The 17,824-nt window shown below is 41.7% G+C and overlaps 1 protein-coding gene and 1 pseudogene across 1 annotated transcript; both read right to left on the bottom strand.

Moving 5' to 3' along the window:
- Nucleotides 1-2,259: 2,259 nt before the first annotated feature.
- LOC132607733 (uncharacterized) lies at nucleotides 2,260-2,852 on the bottom strand (annotated as a pseudogene).
- Nucleotides 2,853-6,022: 3,170 nt separating this feature from the next.
- LOC132607732 (uncharacterized) lies at nucleotides 6,023-17,532 on the bottom strand. Its single transcript, XM_060321812.1, has 2 exons — nucleotides 16,491-17,532; nucleotides 6,023-6,495 (listed from the first exon to the last, which is right to left on the bottom strand). The coding sequence occupies exons 1-2, from the start codon at nucleotides 17,530-17,532 to the stop codon at nucleotides 6,023-6,025; spliced, it is 1,515 nt and encodes a 504-aa protein (XP_060177795.1).
- Nucleotides 17,533-17,824: the final 292 nt, after the last annotated feature.

Below are 17,824 nucleotides of genomic sequence, written 5' to 3'. Positions count from 1 at the left end.
GGTCTTCTTTATCCTTGTTTTTGGTTCCAAGCAAGGTGGTGATAGTATTTATCTTGTTTTCAATAGCGTGTGGTGTTTCTTTATCACGTAAGTTTATTTCAAGTGGTGACTTAGGAACTTTATTTGTTCTTGATCATTCAGGAACACGTTTCTTGATTAAAATTCGTTCTAGGCATATCCAGAACCCTAATTTTCTTTACATCATTCCGCCTTCAATACTTACTTGATTTAAACCATTCAATAGTTATTTTTATAGTTCAAATCGTCATCTTTCTGCTCGTCTTGATATCACATAATTTCAAGAAGTATAGCCCGATTTACGTCCGTTTGTTGAATTCTGCCCATCAATCGCTTCATGAATAAGATCCTGGTCAATTGGTTCTTTGTTAACTCGAAGAATCACATCACGCTTGATCCGTCTGAGCTGTCTAAATCTCAAGATATAGTACCCTTCAATCCAAAACCGAGCTCTCTACCTTGATCATGTTCATGACAAAATAGAAGAAACTCATTCGATCAATGGTTCCTTTTGCGGGTCTTCACCAACTGACCTCTCTCAACTTACATTCATCTTATAGTGCCCTTGAGGGTTTTCACCAATAAGAGTCTCTCATTTTTTTTTCTAAACTTACAATCGTCTTATAATGCCCGTGAGGGTTTTCACTAATAAGACTCTCATTTTTTTTTTCTTAACTTACTATCGCCTTATAGTGCCCGTAAGGATTTTCACCCGTAAGACTCTCTCATATTTTCTTTCCTCCTTTACGTTTAAATAAAGCATTGTATACAGCACCATAGTCGTGGCACGCTGATTTGGCATTCTCAAAGATCGATTAGAAGGTCTTAAAGGGGAAAGTAAAAAAGAATCATAGATTGAATTAAAACTTTGGAACATTTTTATGAATTATCTCGAAAAAAAAATGTCCCAGTTTCTTCGAATACTAGAGAAATCTGTTTTTTTTTCTTTTGAGTGGTGGGATCGAACCCCGAAATAGGGCTGCCTACATATCCTTTTAGGAATCAGGTCGAACGTAGTTCAATAAACACATTTGATGTTTTTTTTCGTTTCGTTTTGTTTTGTTTTGTTTTTTTTTTTTGTTTTTTTTTGTTTTTTTTTTGCGCTACATTAGTTCCAAAGAGGGGAAAACAAAGAAAATGTAAACAAAGCTCAAAAGGGCTAGAATGAGGTGACCGGTGTTTGGATAGTGAGAACAATAGCCTTTCGTAATCCCAACCTGAAAATGCCAAGTACCGTAGCGTCGAAGTGAAAGCATATCAAACATAATATCTTTTGACTGAGTCTGCGTTAATGGCTATATCAACCACCTTTCCTTCTATATCAGACAACTGCAAAGCTCCCTTTGACCATACTTGTTTGATAACATAAGGGCCCTGCCAATTTGGGGTGAATTTTCCCCTCGCTTCTTCTTGGTGCGGAAGGATGCGTTTCACAACAAGTTGGCCCACCTCAAAATGTCTTGGACGCACCTTTTTGTTTTAAGTGCGAGCCATCCTTTGCTGGTATAACTGGCCAAAGCAAACCGCCGTCAACCGCTTTTCATCGATTAACGACAATTGTTCTAGTCTAGACTTGACCCATTCAGTGTCATCAATCTCTGTTTCAACAATGATTCGAAGAGAGGGGATCTCTACTTCTGCTGGTATGACCTTCAGTTCCATAAACCAATAAGTAAGGAGCTGTGCCAACAAAAGTGCGGATAGTCGTGCGGTACCCTAAAAGAGCAAAAGGCAATTTCTCTTGCCATTGCCTGGATCCTTGTAACGTTTTCCTGAGGATCTTCTTGATGTTTTTGTTTGCAGCTTCAATAGCACCATTGGCTTTGGGCCGATAAGGGGTAGAGTTGTGATGCACAATTGTAAATTTCTCACATACCTCTTTCATGAAATGACTATTAAGATTGGCTGCATTGTCCATGATAATGGTCTTTGGTATACCAAAATGACATATGATGTTAGAATGAACAAAGTCTACCACCGCTTTCTTGGTGACTGATTTGAACATAACAGCTTCTACCCATTTGGTGAAGTAGTCAATGGCAACTAGAATGAATCTGTGCCCATTAGAAGCTTTTGGCTCAATTGGCCCAACAACATCTACCCCCAAGCTACGAAAGGCCAAAGAGCAGACATAGGGTGCAACTCCGAAGGGGGCGAATGAATCCGGTCACTGTGAATTTGGCATTGATGACACTTGCGAACAAAGAGAAAACAATCTCGCTCCATAGTAAGCCAATAGTATCATGCTCGAAGAATCTTCTTTGCTAGAACATAGTCTTTCATGTGCGGGACACATACTCCTGAGTGCACTTCATTCATGATGATTTCAAATTCTTGGGTATTCACACATCTCAACAAATTCAAATCCGGGGTCCTTTTGTATAAGCTCTCCCCACTCAGAAAGAAACCATTGGAAAGTCGCCTAATAGTTCTTTTTTATCTCCATCGGCATGTATTGGATATTCTTTTGTTTTTAGGAATCTTTTGATATCGTGATACCATGGCTCACCATCTGGCTCTACTTCAATTGTATTGCAATAACCGTGTTGATCCCTAATCTGAATCTCCAACGGATCAATGTAATCATTGCCTGGGTATTGAAGCATTGAGGCTAAGGTGGCCAAAGCATCAGCCAACTCATTGTGAAATCTGGGAATATATCTGAACTCGATTGACTTAAACCTTTTGCTAAGGTCCTCCAAACATTGTTTGTATGGAATGAGCTTGATGTCTCGAGTTTCCCATTCACCCTGAGCCTGCCGAATGAGTAAGTCAGAATCTCCTAAAACTATTAACTCATGTGCATCCAGATGTATTGCCATGTTTAAACCCATTATGCAAGCTTCATGTTCCGCTGTATTATTGGTACAGATAAAACGAAGTCATGCCGTGGCGGGAAAATGATGCCCCATTGGTGAAATGAGAATTGCCCCAATCCCGACACCTTTAATGTTGACCGCTCCATCAAAGTATAATTTCCAGACGTGACTGTCATCGCGAACTTCTTCCTCCACTGAATTAATCTCTTCATCAGGAAAGTGAGTATTCAAAGGCTTATACTCATCGTCAACTGGGTTTTCTGCCAAATGATCGGCCAATGCTTGTGCTTTTATAGCGGTGCGGGTGACATAGACAATGTCGAACTCCGTAAGTAAAATCTGCCACTTTGCCAACCTTCCACTCGGCATAGGTTTCTGAAAGATATACTTCAAAGGATCCATTAGAGATATGAGGTGAGTCGTATAGGATGAAAGATAGTGCTTCAGTTTTTGGGCGACCCAAGTCAAAGCACAACACGTTCTTTCTAAAAATGTGTGTTTTACCTCATAGCTTGTGAACGTCTTGCTCAAATAATAGATCGGTTGTTCCTTCTAGCCTGTGGCATCATGTTGTCCTAGAACACACCCAAAGGAATTATCCATCACTGACAGATACAAAAACAAAGGCCTATCCGGTTCTGGCGGGACAAGCATTGGAGGGTTCGATAAATATTCCTTAATCTTATCAATAGCCTCTTGACACTCGTCTGTCCACTTGACGGCGGCATCCTTCTTCAACAGCTTGAATATGGGCTCACATGTAGTGGTGAGCTAAGCGATGACCCTACTGATGTAGTTCAAACTACCAAGAAGACTCATGACTTCAGGTCTGTTCTTCGGGGGCGGTAATTCCCGAATGGCCTTTATCTTGGAGGGTTCTAATTCAATTCCTCGCCGGCTAACTGTAAACCCCAAAAATTTCCCGGATGGAACTCCAAACGCACACTTGGATGGATTGAGCTTGAGGTTGTACTTGCGTAATCTTTCAAAGAACTTTCTTAGATCACGCACATGGTCAGCTTGAGTGTTGGACTTAATGATCACATCATTGACATACACTTCGATTTCTTTATGCATCATGTCATGCAAGATAGTAGTCATATCTCTCATGTAAGTTTCCCCTGCGTTCTTCAAACCAAATGGCATGACCCTGTAATAGCAAGTACCACACGGGGTGGTGAAGGTGGTCTTTTCTGCATCCTCTTCATCTATCAAAATTTGGTGATACCCAGCATAACAATCCACAAAAGATTGAATGTCGTGTTTGGCACAATTGTCAACAAGAATGTGGATGTTAGGCAAGGGAAAGTTGTCCTTTGGACTGGCTTTGTTCAAATCTCTATAGTTAACACAAACTCTGGTTTTTCCATCTTTCTTTGGTACAGGCACAACATTTGCTAGCCATGTAGTAAATCGGACGACCCTGATCACATTTGCACTCAATTGTTTCATGATTTCCTCTTTAATCTTATCACTCACCTCTTTCTTAAATTTTCTTTGCTTTTGTTGGATTGGTGGGAAATCAGGGTATGTAGGAAGTTTGTGCACTACCAGATCAATGCTCAAACTCGGCATGTCATCATATGACCAAGTGAACACATCTTTATATTCAAAACAAAGCATGGATTGTGTCATCTCTAGTCTTTTGTTCGGCATGAATGCTTATCTTTGTTTCTCTTGTTTCTTCAGAAGTTCCCAAATTAATTGCCTCAGTTTCATTTAGATTAGGCTTAGGCTTATTCTCAAATTGATCCAGTTCCCTTTTTATTTCTTCAAAAGCCTCTTCTTCATCATATTCATCAACCTCTTGACTCGTCGTTTTGCGATTAGACAACTCTTTAAGATCTGGACGTGAATTTCGCATGCATGACATGTTATTAAAGTCGGCATTAATGAAACTGAAATGAAAATTAAATAACAAAATTAGGGAAAAGGAGAAGATAGAATTGACTAAGAGACTGAAACTTCAATTTATTGAATTGGAAAGGATAGAAGGGTTAACATCAGAGCATAGCAACTAAACTATCTGGATTACCACCCAGAGAATAATCCAAATATAGGAAAAAGAGCAAAATAAACTACCTAGACTCCTTCCTTGTGGGGAGGGAGTAGCATCCTAGTTGGTGAGCTTGACTTCTGGGCCAATAAGTTGCACATCTGCATGACTAGGGCCTTCACCAATCTGAACCATGTTTACCCCATAGAATATTTCTTTGAGACCTTGACATATTTCGTCCACGTCATCTTGGAGAGGCATGTCCTTATTCTCTTCAAGACGTGACCTAGTAAAAGACTTGGCAATGTGGGGAACTGGCTTTGGCAATTTCCAAACCTTATTTTTCTACTCTTTTCCCATTTTGCAACGACACCCCCAAGCCCTTTCCTAGCTCATAACCATTTTGCAGCATTTGTGTAGCCACCATGACTAAAGTACATGATAAACGAGGCTCTGGGATAGGCTTCCCTTCCATAAACTGATCAGCTGCCACTATCTCAAAGGTCTGAAATACGAGTGATTCCCAACCTTCCTTGGCCTCGACGCATGGGATGGAAGGGTCTCTATATATTGAAAGATCATCTTCACCGTGAACAATAATTTCTTGTTTCTCATATTCAAACTTGACAACCTGGTGTAAAGTAGATGGCACCGCTCTGGATGCATGGATCCATGGCCTTCCTAAAAGAAAGTTGTAGGAAGTGTCCATGTCTATAACATGGAATGTGATCCCAAAATCAACAAGTCCAATTTTTAAAGTATGATCAATCTCACCAATGGTGTCTCTTTTTGCCTCATCAAAAGCTCGAACACACACATTGTTAGTACGAATTCTATCTGTGTTGATTTTAAAACTCTGCAAAGTAGAGAGGGGGCAGCTGTCCACACCCGAGCCTCAATCAATTATGACTCTTTTCACATAATGTTCTTCACATTTGAGAGTTAAATGCAAAGCCTTGTTATGTCCGGCTCTTTCCACAGGCAACTCATCGTCGGTGAAAGTGATTCTATTCACCTCAAATATTCTATTGGCCATCTTTTCCAAGTGACTTACGGTTTTTTTGTTTGAACCACGTGCCTCGTTCAGAATTCTAATCAATGTTTGACGGTGCACTTTAGAATATATGAGCAAAGATAGTAATGAAATTTGAGCAGGAGTGTTTCTCAACTGATCAACAATAGAGTAATCCTAAACTTTCATCTTCTTCGTGAACTCTTTAGCCTCTTCTTCGGTAATAGGTTTTTTCACTGGAAATTGGCTATCCCTGGCTTGTTTGGCTCTCCTTAATTCTTCTGGAGTATAACACTTTCCAGAACACATTAAGCCACCAGTTTCATCTATTTCTTCAACAATCTCTTTGCCCTTGTAAGTCACGGTGGTTTTGTTGTAGTTCCATGGGACAGTTTTCGTGTTTGTCACTGGAAGTTGTGTCATGTGCTTTATCACAATTGGTTCTGTCATCTTTCCTAAACCATTCTGATTTTGACCAAACCTGGGAAAACCACTAGGAACATATAATTTTAGTCCAGTCACTAATATCTCTTTTTTCTTTGTGGCTCCAGGGACATACAATATCAAATTCCCCGAGCTTTTGAGATTTGTATTAGAACTTGCACCTTTTACAATCAACAGTGCTTCTTGTGCGAACTTTGTCACTATACCTGTTACACCTCGGAACTTTGGGTTGCTGAGCGATGAAAGGGGCTAACGAAAGTTAAGGTACATGATGTCCCTACAAGTAAGAAGGGATACTTACTAAATCCAATTAAAATTAAAAAGAAGTAAGAGGCAAGAAAGAAAAGTTCGTCAAATAAAACTTCACCACAGTTCTGCGAAAGGGGGTTCGACGGTCGTTCTTTGGACCGTCGGACGAGTCGACGCTCCGTCGATGGTGCCATAAAACTGAGCTGGAGCGAGGACCATTCGACGAACAGGTCGATGCTCCGTCAATCAGTTCGACGAACCGTCCTTCTCACCGTCAAATGGAAGGAAATGACAGATTGCTCACTGGAAATGTAATGACTTCGACGGCCAGATCGACGCTCTGTCGATCGCACCGTACATCTCGGACGGGACCGATTTCATGATTTAATATAAGGACCCTCCCTCATTTTATTTCATTTCATTTTCATTCTCCTCTCTCCAAGAACCCTCTAGAACCTTCTCCATCATTCACCCACAAGAAATCAAAGGAAAACCATGGTCAATTGCACCAAATCCATGAAATCAAGTTTATGAAACCCATCAAAAGTTCATCTAAGCCAAGAAAACTCAAGAAAAGTGAGTTAGGGTTTTGGTTCAAGAAGAGATGTTCCACTCAAAGGTTGTTCATCCATCATCTAAGGTGAGTTTTATGCTCCTTTTATATGGTTTGAGTGGTTGAAAGTTGAAACACTTGAATTGTAGAAAGACATAGAAATTGGGTCATGAATGTGTGAATAGTGCTATTGTTGAATAGTGATTGGGATGAATTATGAATGTTGGTATGCTGAGATTGTGTATATGTTATAAGCGACATTTAGACCATGGAATAAGTATTATATATGAGAAAACGCAATAACGAGTTATAATCATAATTGTGGAGAAATCAAAGGGAAATGGTGAATTGTAGTAAGTGTAGATAAATGATGATCGTTGTTGCTATATTGTGAATGTTGTTATTAACTTTGGGAGTTGATATAGAATGTGGGAAAAGTAGTGGAAACAAAGGAAGTGCTGCCCAATTTTCCCTAAAATGATAGAATTTTCTTATAGCCGAGTGACTAATGTTAATACGATTGCTCTCGAAGGTAGAAATGCGAGCGTCGAAGGAGGACGATTAAACGATAAGATAGTTAAACGACAAAGGTATGTGAGGCTAGTCCTTTCTTTCTAATGGCTTGAATCTTATAGCATGACTTTCTTTCTTCTCCATGAATCTTTTAAGTTCCGAAAAGATATGAGCGTATATCACTAATTAGCTACACAAGGTAATGAGTTAAAGTATAGAAGTTCTACATGTTCATGATATGATGTTGTTAAAATGTTAACGATGTCATTATTGCTTACACTCACCTCATATACTATTCCCTTCAAGGTGAGACAGGATGTTAATGAGTGCTCCATAATGGAATCGGGGAATCACGACCTTACGTCACCCCGATAAAGCATAGTTAACCTTGAGTCTTTATGTATGCAATATGATGAGCATATTATGATGATGATATACCACCGCGCCTGTTGGGTCGGGCAGTCACCGCTAAGGCGGGCAGCTACACACCATGGCCAGATGGCATGGGCAGACACCACTAGTGGGCGGCATGAGATGGTACCCCGAACTCGGGAGGCCTGGACGCAGGCTAATGATTATCACACCGATCCGATATGGACGGGCAGCTTATATATTTATGCATATATGATATGACGGTGATTATGAGTAAGCCAGCATGCATCACTCCCTTTCTACTTGACAGTCAGATACAGATATTCCTTATTGATGCTTCCTTTATTTCCTTGATGTGATATTATTGTTTACGCCTCTCATACTCAGTACAATGTTCGTACTGACGTCCGTTTTCTTTGGACGCTGTGTTCATGCCCACAGGTAGACATGGAGGTGACCCGGATCCAGACTCGTAGAAGCTGTTAGCTGTTGGAGAGCACTCCATTGTTCCGGAGGTGCTTATGGTTATCCTCTTATGTACATGTATGTTTTGGGCACGACGGGGTCCTTTCCCGTCCATATGTCTAGTACTCTAGTAGAGCCTCGTAGATACGTAGTGTGGGTGGTATGGTCTCACGAGATTTCTACCACGTACATATATATATATATATATATATATATATATATATATATATATATATATATATATATATATATATATATATATATATATATACATATTATTTCAATGACCAAAAGCTTGTGCATATAAAAGTATTTATGTTTTGTAATGAAAGATGAACTTCCTTATGCTTTAAGTGTAAGATTGATAAAAGAGCATTTCGTGAGTGTGGTAAACAGTTGAACGAGGGGTGCTCGGTGGTTAGCCCCGGGTACCCGTCGCGGCCCCTGGTCGGGTCGTGACAAAGTGGTATCAGAGCAGTTCAGTCCTAGGAAGTGTCAACGAGCCGTGTCTAGTAGAGTCTTGTTTATGGTGTGTTGCACGCCACGCTAATAACAAGAGGCTATAGGGCATTTAGGAAAAATGACCATCTTTCCTCTTATGAGATCGTGCGATAGCGTGTTGTGATTTCAGAAATGCCGCCAAAAGGAAATGCTACAGCCGCCCAGAAGGGCAAAACTACGACAAACAGACGAGTAGTAAGAGAGCCGCCAACAGATATAGAAGAAGGAGAATCACATAATGAGGCCTTATCTAATACTTCCTCCACCCCGCCTAATGTGGAAGAACAAAGAGGAGCTCCAGCTCCAATCCCTTCACCAGTTGCTTTGGGTCAACAAATGACCGAGGCCATACAGCTATTGACACAGTTGGTTGCCGCTAATGTACAGCGGCAGAATACAGGCCCAAGTGATCGATCAGCCAGTACCAGAGCCCGTGATTTTATGAGTCTAAATCCTCCGGAGTTTTTCGGGTCAAAGCCGGATGAAGACCCGCAAGGTCTCATTGATGAAATGTTGAGAACGTTGAGGATTGTCCATGCCTCCGAAACGGATTCCGTGGAGTTGGCATCTTATCGACTCCAGGATGTGGCAGTCTTATGGTATAATAACTGGGTCTTATCAAGAGGAGAGAATGTGCCTCCTCCAGTTTGGCAAGAATTCGATGCCTTCATCAGCCATTATTTGCCACCCGAGGTCCGCTGAGCTAGAGCGCACAGATTTCTAAATTTGAAGCAAGGAAATATGAGTGCCCGGGAGTATAGCCTGCAATTTAACTCCTTGGCTAGGTATGCCCCGACTATGGTGGCCGATATAGGAGACAGGGTGCACAGGTTCATGAGTGGCTTGGGGCCATATTTGTTGAAGGATTGTTTGACGGCTTCGCTACAAGAAGGGATGGATATTTCCCGAATACAAGCCCATGCCCAGAACCTAGAGGGACGACAACTACTACCGAGAGGTGATCGTGATATTGAAAGAAGGAAAAGTAAGAGGGCCAGATCTATGGGGGCAGGCAGTGATTATAGAGAGGGATCGAGGCAGACCTATTCCCAACATTCGGGCCAGTCAGTGACTAGTGCACCTTCTCGATTCACGGGTAGGAGATTTGATCGCTCCTTTCGTTCAGGACAGGGTCAGAGCTCGAGGGCCTCAGATTCTCAGTTCAGGGAAGATTATAGTCAGAGGAGACCCTCAGTACCGCGATGAAGCCAGTGCGGTAGACTACATTCGGACAGTGTCAGGTTTGGATGCTTGCTATGCCTGTGGCCAGGTTGGGCATATGATGCGATATTGCCCGTCGACGAGTGGTGGAGTGGGGACTCAGCCCACAGGATCAGCAGCTGGCTCCTCTTCGATGTCCCTAATAGGGCAGACTCCTCAGATTCCAGCAGGCCGAAGTAGAGGCCGAGGGGGATCATCTACTTCAGGTGCCACTCAGCCCCGTATATATGCATTAGCCGGACGACAGGATCTTGTGTCCTCCCTCGATGTGGTTACAGGTACATTATGCATATTTTCCTATGATGTATATGCCTTGATAGATCCGGGTTCTACTTTTTCCTATAATACCCCGTATTTTGCTGGTCGCATTGGGGGGAAACCTGAGCCAATCAAACCTTTTGAGGTATCTACTCCGGTCGGTGATCCCGTGATAGCTAGGTAAGTGTATAAAAATTGTGTGATAGTGATATGTAATCGCCAGACTAAAGCTGATTTAGTTGAGCTTGAAATGTTAGAATTCGATGTAATTATGGGTATGGACTGGTTGGCCTCATGCTATGCTAATGTTGATTGCCGGATGAAAGTAGTTCAATTTCAATTTCCGAGAGAACCCGTGCTTGAATGGAAGGGTAATACAACGTCTCCAAGAGGTAGGTTTATTTCCTATCTCAAGGCAAGAAAGATGATAGCCAAAGGCTACATTTATCATCTAGTCCGAGTTCATGATATCGAAGCAAAGTCGCCAACTTTCCAATCTGTTCCGGTAGTAAATGAATTTCTGGATGTATTTCCAGATGAACTTCCAGGCCTTCCTCCAGAAAGAGAAATTGACTTCGCCATTGATGTGTTGCCGGACACCAAGCCTATTGCTATTCCTCCTTATCGAATGGCTCCGGCAGAATTGAAAGAGCTAAAGGCGCAACTAAAAGATTTGCTTGAAAAGGGGTTTATTAGACCCAGTTCATTGCCGTGGGGAGCACCAGTCTTGTTCATGAGAAATAAAGATGGTTCCCTACGAATGTGCATCGATTATAGGCAGTTGAACAAGGTGACGATCAAGAACAAATATCCTCTCTCAAGGATTGACAATTTATTTGATCAGCTGCAGGGTGCCAAGTGGTTTTCTATGGTAGACCTGAGGTCGGGCTATCATTAAGTGAGGGTTAGAGAAGAAGATATTCCCAAAACAGCTTTCAGAACAAGATATGGCCACTATGAATTCCGGGTGATGTCGTTCAGGTTAACTAATGCTCCGGCCGTGTTTATGAATTTGATGAATAATGTGTTCAGGCCCCTCTTGGATTTATTTGTGATAGTATTTATTGATGATATTCTGGTGTATTCTCGCACCGAATCAGAACATGCAGATCACTTACGTATCGTACTTGGAATTCTTCGAGCACGAGAACTATATGCAAAATTTTCAAAGTGCGAGTTTTGGCTGAATTCCGTGACATTTCTGGGCCATGTTTTTTCGGATGATGGTATTTGAGTTGATACTCAAAATATTGAAGCCTTGAAGACTTGGCCAAGGCCTACGACACCTACAGAAGTTCGTAGTTTTCTGGGATTGGCCGGTTATTACAGGAGATTCGTAGAGGGCTTCTCATCTATTTCATCCCCATTGACGAAGCTAACCCAGAAGTCAGCTAAATTTCAATAGAATGATGCTTGGGAACGCAGTTTTCAAGAGTTGAAGGACAGATTAACCTCAGCTCCAGTCTTAACACTCCCAGAAGGGTCAAATGGTTATGTGGTATACTGCGATGCTTCCGGTGTTGGATTAGGATGTGTGTTAATGCAGCACGGTAAAGTTATTGCTTATGCTTCGAGACAGCTGCGGAAGCACGAAAAGAACTATCCAACTCATGACCTCGAATTAGCTACAGTTATTCATGCATTAAAAATATGGAGACATTACTTGTATGGCGTGCATGTTGATATCTATACAGACCACAAAAGTCTCCAATACATTTTCAAGCAGAAGGAGTTAAATCTGCGACAGAGGCGGTGGTTAGAGTTGCTGAAAGATTATGATGTGAATATTTTGTACCATCCTGGAAAAGCAAATGTAGTAGCCAATGCGCTTAGCCGCCGATCAATGGGTAGTTTATGTGAAGTTCCCCCGGAAAGGAAAGAAATGATTCGTGAGCTTTACCAGCTAGCTAATCTTGGAGTGCATGTAGTTGATTCGGGTAGTACAGGAATTGGTATTAATGATCCCACGGTTTCGTCTCTGAGTGTAGAAGTGAAAGAGCGTCAGTATGAAGATCCGCAGTTGAGCCACCACCGAGACACATTTCATGAGAAAAAGAGATCTCTATTTAAAACTTCGATGGATGAGATCCTTAGGTACCATGGCATGCTATGTGTTCCGAATGTGGCAGGATTGCGCCGACGAATTCTGGAAGAAGCTCATTATTCTCGGTATTCTATTCACCCAGGCGCAACAAAGATGTATCATGATCTCAAATTGATATATTGGTGGGATGGCATGAAGAGAGACATAGCAGAATTTGTAGCCCAATGCCCAAATTGCCAGCAAGTAAAGATCGAACATCAAAAGCCAGGAGGATTATTGCAAGCAATGGAAATCCCTACGTGGAAATAGGAAATTATCAATATGGATTTTATGATAGGATTGCCCTGTTCCTGAGGCAAGTATGATTCTATATGGGTAATTGTGGACAGATTAACAAAGGCATCTCATTTTCTTCCAGTCAAGACCACATACTCCACAGAAGATTATGCGAGGCTGTATCTCAAGGAAATTGTGCAACTTCATGGTATTCCCTTATCCATTATTACAGACAGGGGAGCACAGTTTATAGCTAAATTCTGGAAATCCTTCTAAGAAGGTCTAGGTACCCAGGTGAAGCTTAGCACAACATTTCATCCACAGACCGATGGACAAGCCGAACGTACTATTCAAACTTTGGAAGATATGCTACGGGCCTGTGTGTTAGATTTTGGTGGTAGCTGGGATGATCATTTACCCCTTATTGAGTTTGCTTACAACAATAGCTACCATTCCAGTATCCAAATGGCTCCGTATGAAGCCCTATATGGAAAAAAAGTATAGGTCCCCAATTGGATGGTTCGAAATAGGGGAAGTACAGTTAATGGGCCCTGAATTAGTTCAGCAAGCGGTAGAGAAAGTCAAAGTGATCCGAGATCGATTGCTGACAGCCTAAAGTCACCAAAAGTCCTACGCGAACAATTGCCAGCGAGACCTGGAATTTCAGGTTGAGGATTGGGTATTTTTTAAGGTGTCGCCAATGAAAGGGGTGATGAGATTTGGCAGGAAAAGGAAGTTAAGTCCTCGGTACATCGGACCTTACAAAATTATCTGCAAGGTGGGGTAAGTAGCCTATGAATTGGACTTGCCTTCAGAGCTTGACCCAGTTCATCCAGTCTTTCACGTCTCGATGCTCTGCAAGTGCGTTGGAGATCCTACGAGGATTGTTCCGATTGATGATGTCTAGGTGAAGAAAGGTTGGCATACGAAGAAGTACCCATTGCCATCTTAGACCGGCAAGTACGAAGACTTCGAAACAAGGAAATGGCCTCAGTTAAGGTCCTATGGCGGAATAACAATCGAGAAAGGATAACTTGGGAAGCAGAAGAGAAAATGAAATTCAAGTATCCACACTTATTCCAACCCCCAGGAGAGGTCCAAAATAAAACGCCGGCAATATAAGGTATGTATGTAATAAATGAAGTGTAATAATTAGAGTATCTGAACACCCCTATTTCCATCATTACTCAGATGTTATGTCCCCTATCTTTGGGAGCTTTCGTAAGCCTTTCTCAGAGTTTTATTGTGTTGTAGCCCTGTGAGGCAGAATATTATGGGTTGTTGTGACAGGATGGCAGCGCCATATTACAGGGGAAACTCTGGCGAAAGTTTGGTAGAATTCTCGAGTACTTAACATTCGGGGACGAATGTTCCAAAAGGGGGGAAAATGTTAGACCTCGAAACTTTGGGTTGCTGAGCGGTGAAAAGGGCTAACGAAAGTTAAGGTACATGATGTCCCTATAAGTAAGAAGGGATACTTACTAATTCCAACTAATATTCCAAAGAAGTTAGAGGCAAGAAAGAAAAGTTCATCAAATAAAACTTCACCACATTTCTACGAAAGGGGGTTCGACGGTCGTTCTTTGCACCGTCAGACGAGTCGACGCTCCGTCGATGGTGCCGTAAAACTGAGCTGGAGCAAGGACCATTCGACGAACAAGTCGACGCGCCGTCGATCAGTTCGACGAACCGTCCTTCTCACCGTCGAATGGAAGGAAATGACAGATTGCTCACTGGAAATTTAATGACTTCGACGGCCAGATCGACGCTCCGACGATCGCACCGTACATCTCGGACGGGGCCGATTTCATGATTTAATATAAGGACCCTCCCTCATTTTATTTCATTTCATTTTCATTCTCCTCTCTCCAAGAACCCTCTAGAACCTTCTCCATAATTCACCCATAAGAAATCAAAGGAAAACCATGGTCAATTGCACCAAATCCATGAAATCAAGTTTATGAAACCCAACAAAAGTTCATCTAAGCCAAGAAAACTCAAGAAAAGTGAGTTAGGGTTTTGGTGCAAGAAGAGAAGTTCCACTCAAAGGTTGTTCATCCATCATCTAAGGTGAGTTTTATGCCCCTTTTATATGTTTTGAGTGGTTGAAAGTTGAAACACTTGAATTGTGGAAAGACATAGAAATTGGGTCATGAATGTGTGAATAGTGCTATTGTTGAATAGTGATTGGGATGAATTATGAATGTTGGTATGCTGAGATTGTGTATATGTTATAAGAGACATTTAGACCATGGAATAAGTATTATATATGAGAAAACGCGATAACGAGTTATAATCATAATTGTGGAGAAATCAAAGGGAAATGGTGAATTGTAGTAAGTGTAGATAAATGATGATCGTTGTTGCTATATTGTGAATGTTGTTATTAACTTTGGGAGTTGATATAGAATGTGGGAAAAGTAGTGTAAACAAAGGAAGTGCTGCCCAATTTTCCCTAAAATGATAGAATGTTCTTATAGCCGAGTGACTAATGTTAATACGATTCCTCTCGAAGGTAGAAACGCGAGCGTCGAAGGAGGACGATCAAGCGATAAGATAGTTAAACGACAAAGGTATGTGAGGCTAGTCCTTTATTTCTAATGGCATGAATCTTATAGCATGACTTTCTTTCTTCTCCATGAATCTTTTAAGTTTCGGAAAGATATAAGCCTATATCCCTAATTAGCTACACAAGGTAATGAGTTAAAGTATGGAAGTTCTAGATGTTCATGATATGATGTTGTTAAAACGTTAACGATGTCATTATTGCTTACACTCACCTCATATACTATTCCCTTCAAGGTGAGACAGGATGTTAATGAGTGCTCCATAATGGAATCGGGGAATCACAACCTTACGTCACCCCGATAAAGCATAGTTAACCTTAAGTCTTTATGTATGCATTATGATGAGCATATTATGATGATGATATACCACCGCGCTTATTTGGTCGGGCAGTCACCGCTAAGGCGGGCAGCTACACACCATGGCCAGATGGCATGGGCAGACACCACTAGTGGGCGGCATGAGATGGTACCCCAGACGCGGGAGGCCTGGACGCAGGCTAATGATTATCACACCCATCCGATATGGACGGGCAACTTATATATTTATGTATATATGATATGACGGTGATTATGAATAAGCCAGCATGCATCACTCCCTTCCTACTTGACAGTCAGATACAGATATTCCTTATTGATGCTTCCTTTATTTCCTTGATGTGATATTATTATTTATGCCTCTCATACTCAGTACAATGTTCGTACTGACGTCCGTTTTCTTTGGACGTTGTGTTTATGCCCACCGGTAGACAGGGAGGTGACCCGGATCCAGACTCGTAGAAGCTGTTAGCTTTTGGAGAGAACTCCATTGTTCCGGAGGTGCTTATGGTTATCCTCTTATGTACATGTATGTTTTGGGCACGACGGGGTCCTGTCCCGCCCATATGTCTAGTACTCTAGTAGAGGCTCGTAGATACGTAGTGTGGGTGGTATGGTCTCACGAAGTTGCTACCACGTACATATCTATCTATCTATATATATATATATATATATATTATTTCAATGACCAAAAGGCTTGTGCATATAAAAGTATTTATGTTTTTTAATGAAAGATGAACTTTCTTATGCTTTAAGTGTAAGATTGATAAAAGAGCATTACGTGAGTGTGGTAAACAGTAGAACGAGGGGTGCTCGATGGTTAGCCCCGGGTACCCGTCGCGGCCCCTGGTCGGGTCGTGACAATACCCAACCCTTCTTTTAGGGTGTCAATTTCCATTACTGTTTTGCCTATTTGCTTGTATTCCTTATCGTCACAGATCATCCCAACAACATGAGCATTGTTGTGAGCAGAAAGTGGGTTGTTGGTGACATTCGGAGCCTCTTCGTCATGTATCACAATTGCTTTGTCATCAATTAGCTTCTCAATGGCTCTCTTCAAAGTAAAATAATTTTCTGTGGTATGACCCTGAGTGTTAGAATGATAATCGCACCTAACAGTGGGGTCAAAACCTCTTGCACTTGGGTTCACATTATACGGCATGATAGGTTCAATCAAACCCAATTGTATCAATTTCCGCAGTAGGCTTGTATATGATTCTCCAATTAGGGTGAAGTTTTCCCTCTGTCCTTGCTCTCTTACATAATCAGTCTTAGGACGTGAATCATAAGGTGCTTGAAAATTATGTTGTTGGGGACGAAAGCCTTGTGGAGCAGGCGCCCTCACTTGTTGGCGTTGAGGAGGTCGGGCATATGCTTGGGTGTTGAAAATCGTATATTGGGGTGGGGCAATTGAGTAGTGAGGATCCTGATACGGATAAAAATGTTGAGGTGAATTGGATTGTCCCTGTTGGACTTGGTGGTTTGTCCCCTTTTGAGCAGCACTGGACCTTGATGCCATCATGGATCCTTCCTCTTTCTTTTTTCGATTTCCAAAACCACCAGACCTATTTTGAATTGCTTGGGTGGTAGCATCGAGTTCTACCTGACTCAGAATTTTGCCGGACTTGATGCCATTTTCAACCATTTCCCCAACTTTAATTTCTTCTGCGAATGTATTTCCCACTGCGGAAAGCAAGTAGTGGAAGTAATCAGGTTCTTGTGCCTGGATGAAAACATCAATCATTTCCGACTCCTTCATCGGCGGTTTGACCCTGGATGCTTGTTCTCTCCACTTGATAGCATATTCTCTAAAACTCTCAGTAGGCTTTTTCTTCATACTGGTGAGAGAATTGCGATCAGGCACAATATCAATGTTATACCGAAATTGTCGAACAAAATCTTGTACCATGCCATCCCATGTAGGCTAATTAGAAATATCTTGGTCGATGAACCATTCTGAGGCAATCCCTGCTAAACTTTCTCCAAAATATGCCACAAGCAATTCTTTCTTACTCCCTGCCCCTCTTAGTTGATTGCAATACTTCTTCAAGTGTGCTACGGGGTCACCGTGACCATCGTACTTCTCAAACTTCGGAGTCTTAAACCCAAGGGGAAAATGAACATTGGGGAACATGCACAAATCTCTGAATGAGAAGCTTTTTTGACCTCCTAATCCTTGCATATTCCTCACACTCTGCTCT

Source organism: Lycium barbarum, chromosome 8, assembly GCF_019175385.1.
Source record: "Lycium barbarum isolate Lr01 chromosome 8, ASM1917538v2, whole genome shotgun sequence".
NCBI lineage: Eukaryota > Viridiplantae > Streptophyta > Magnoliopsida > Solanales > Solanaceae > Lycium > Lycium barbarum.
Note: the sequence above shows the minus strand (reverse complement) of the source record. Positions and strands in the feature narration are given on the sequence as shown.

Excerpts from the sequence above, each read along its gene's own strand:
- LOC132607732 (XM_060321812.1), bottom strand. The coding sequence starts at position 17,532 with ATGGTACAAGATTTTGTTCGACAATTTCGGTATAACATTGATATTGTG. Across the intron at positions 6,496-16,490 it reads CACCCTAAAAGAAGGGTTGG|GTATAGTGACAAAGTTCGCA; the intron begins GTATTGTCACGA and ends GAGGTGTAACAG.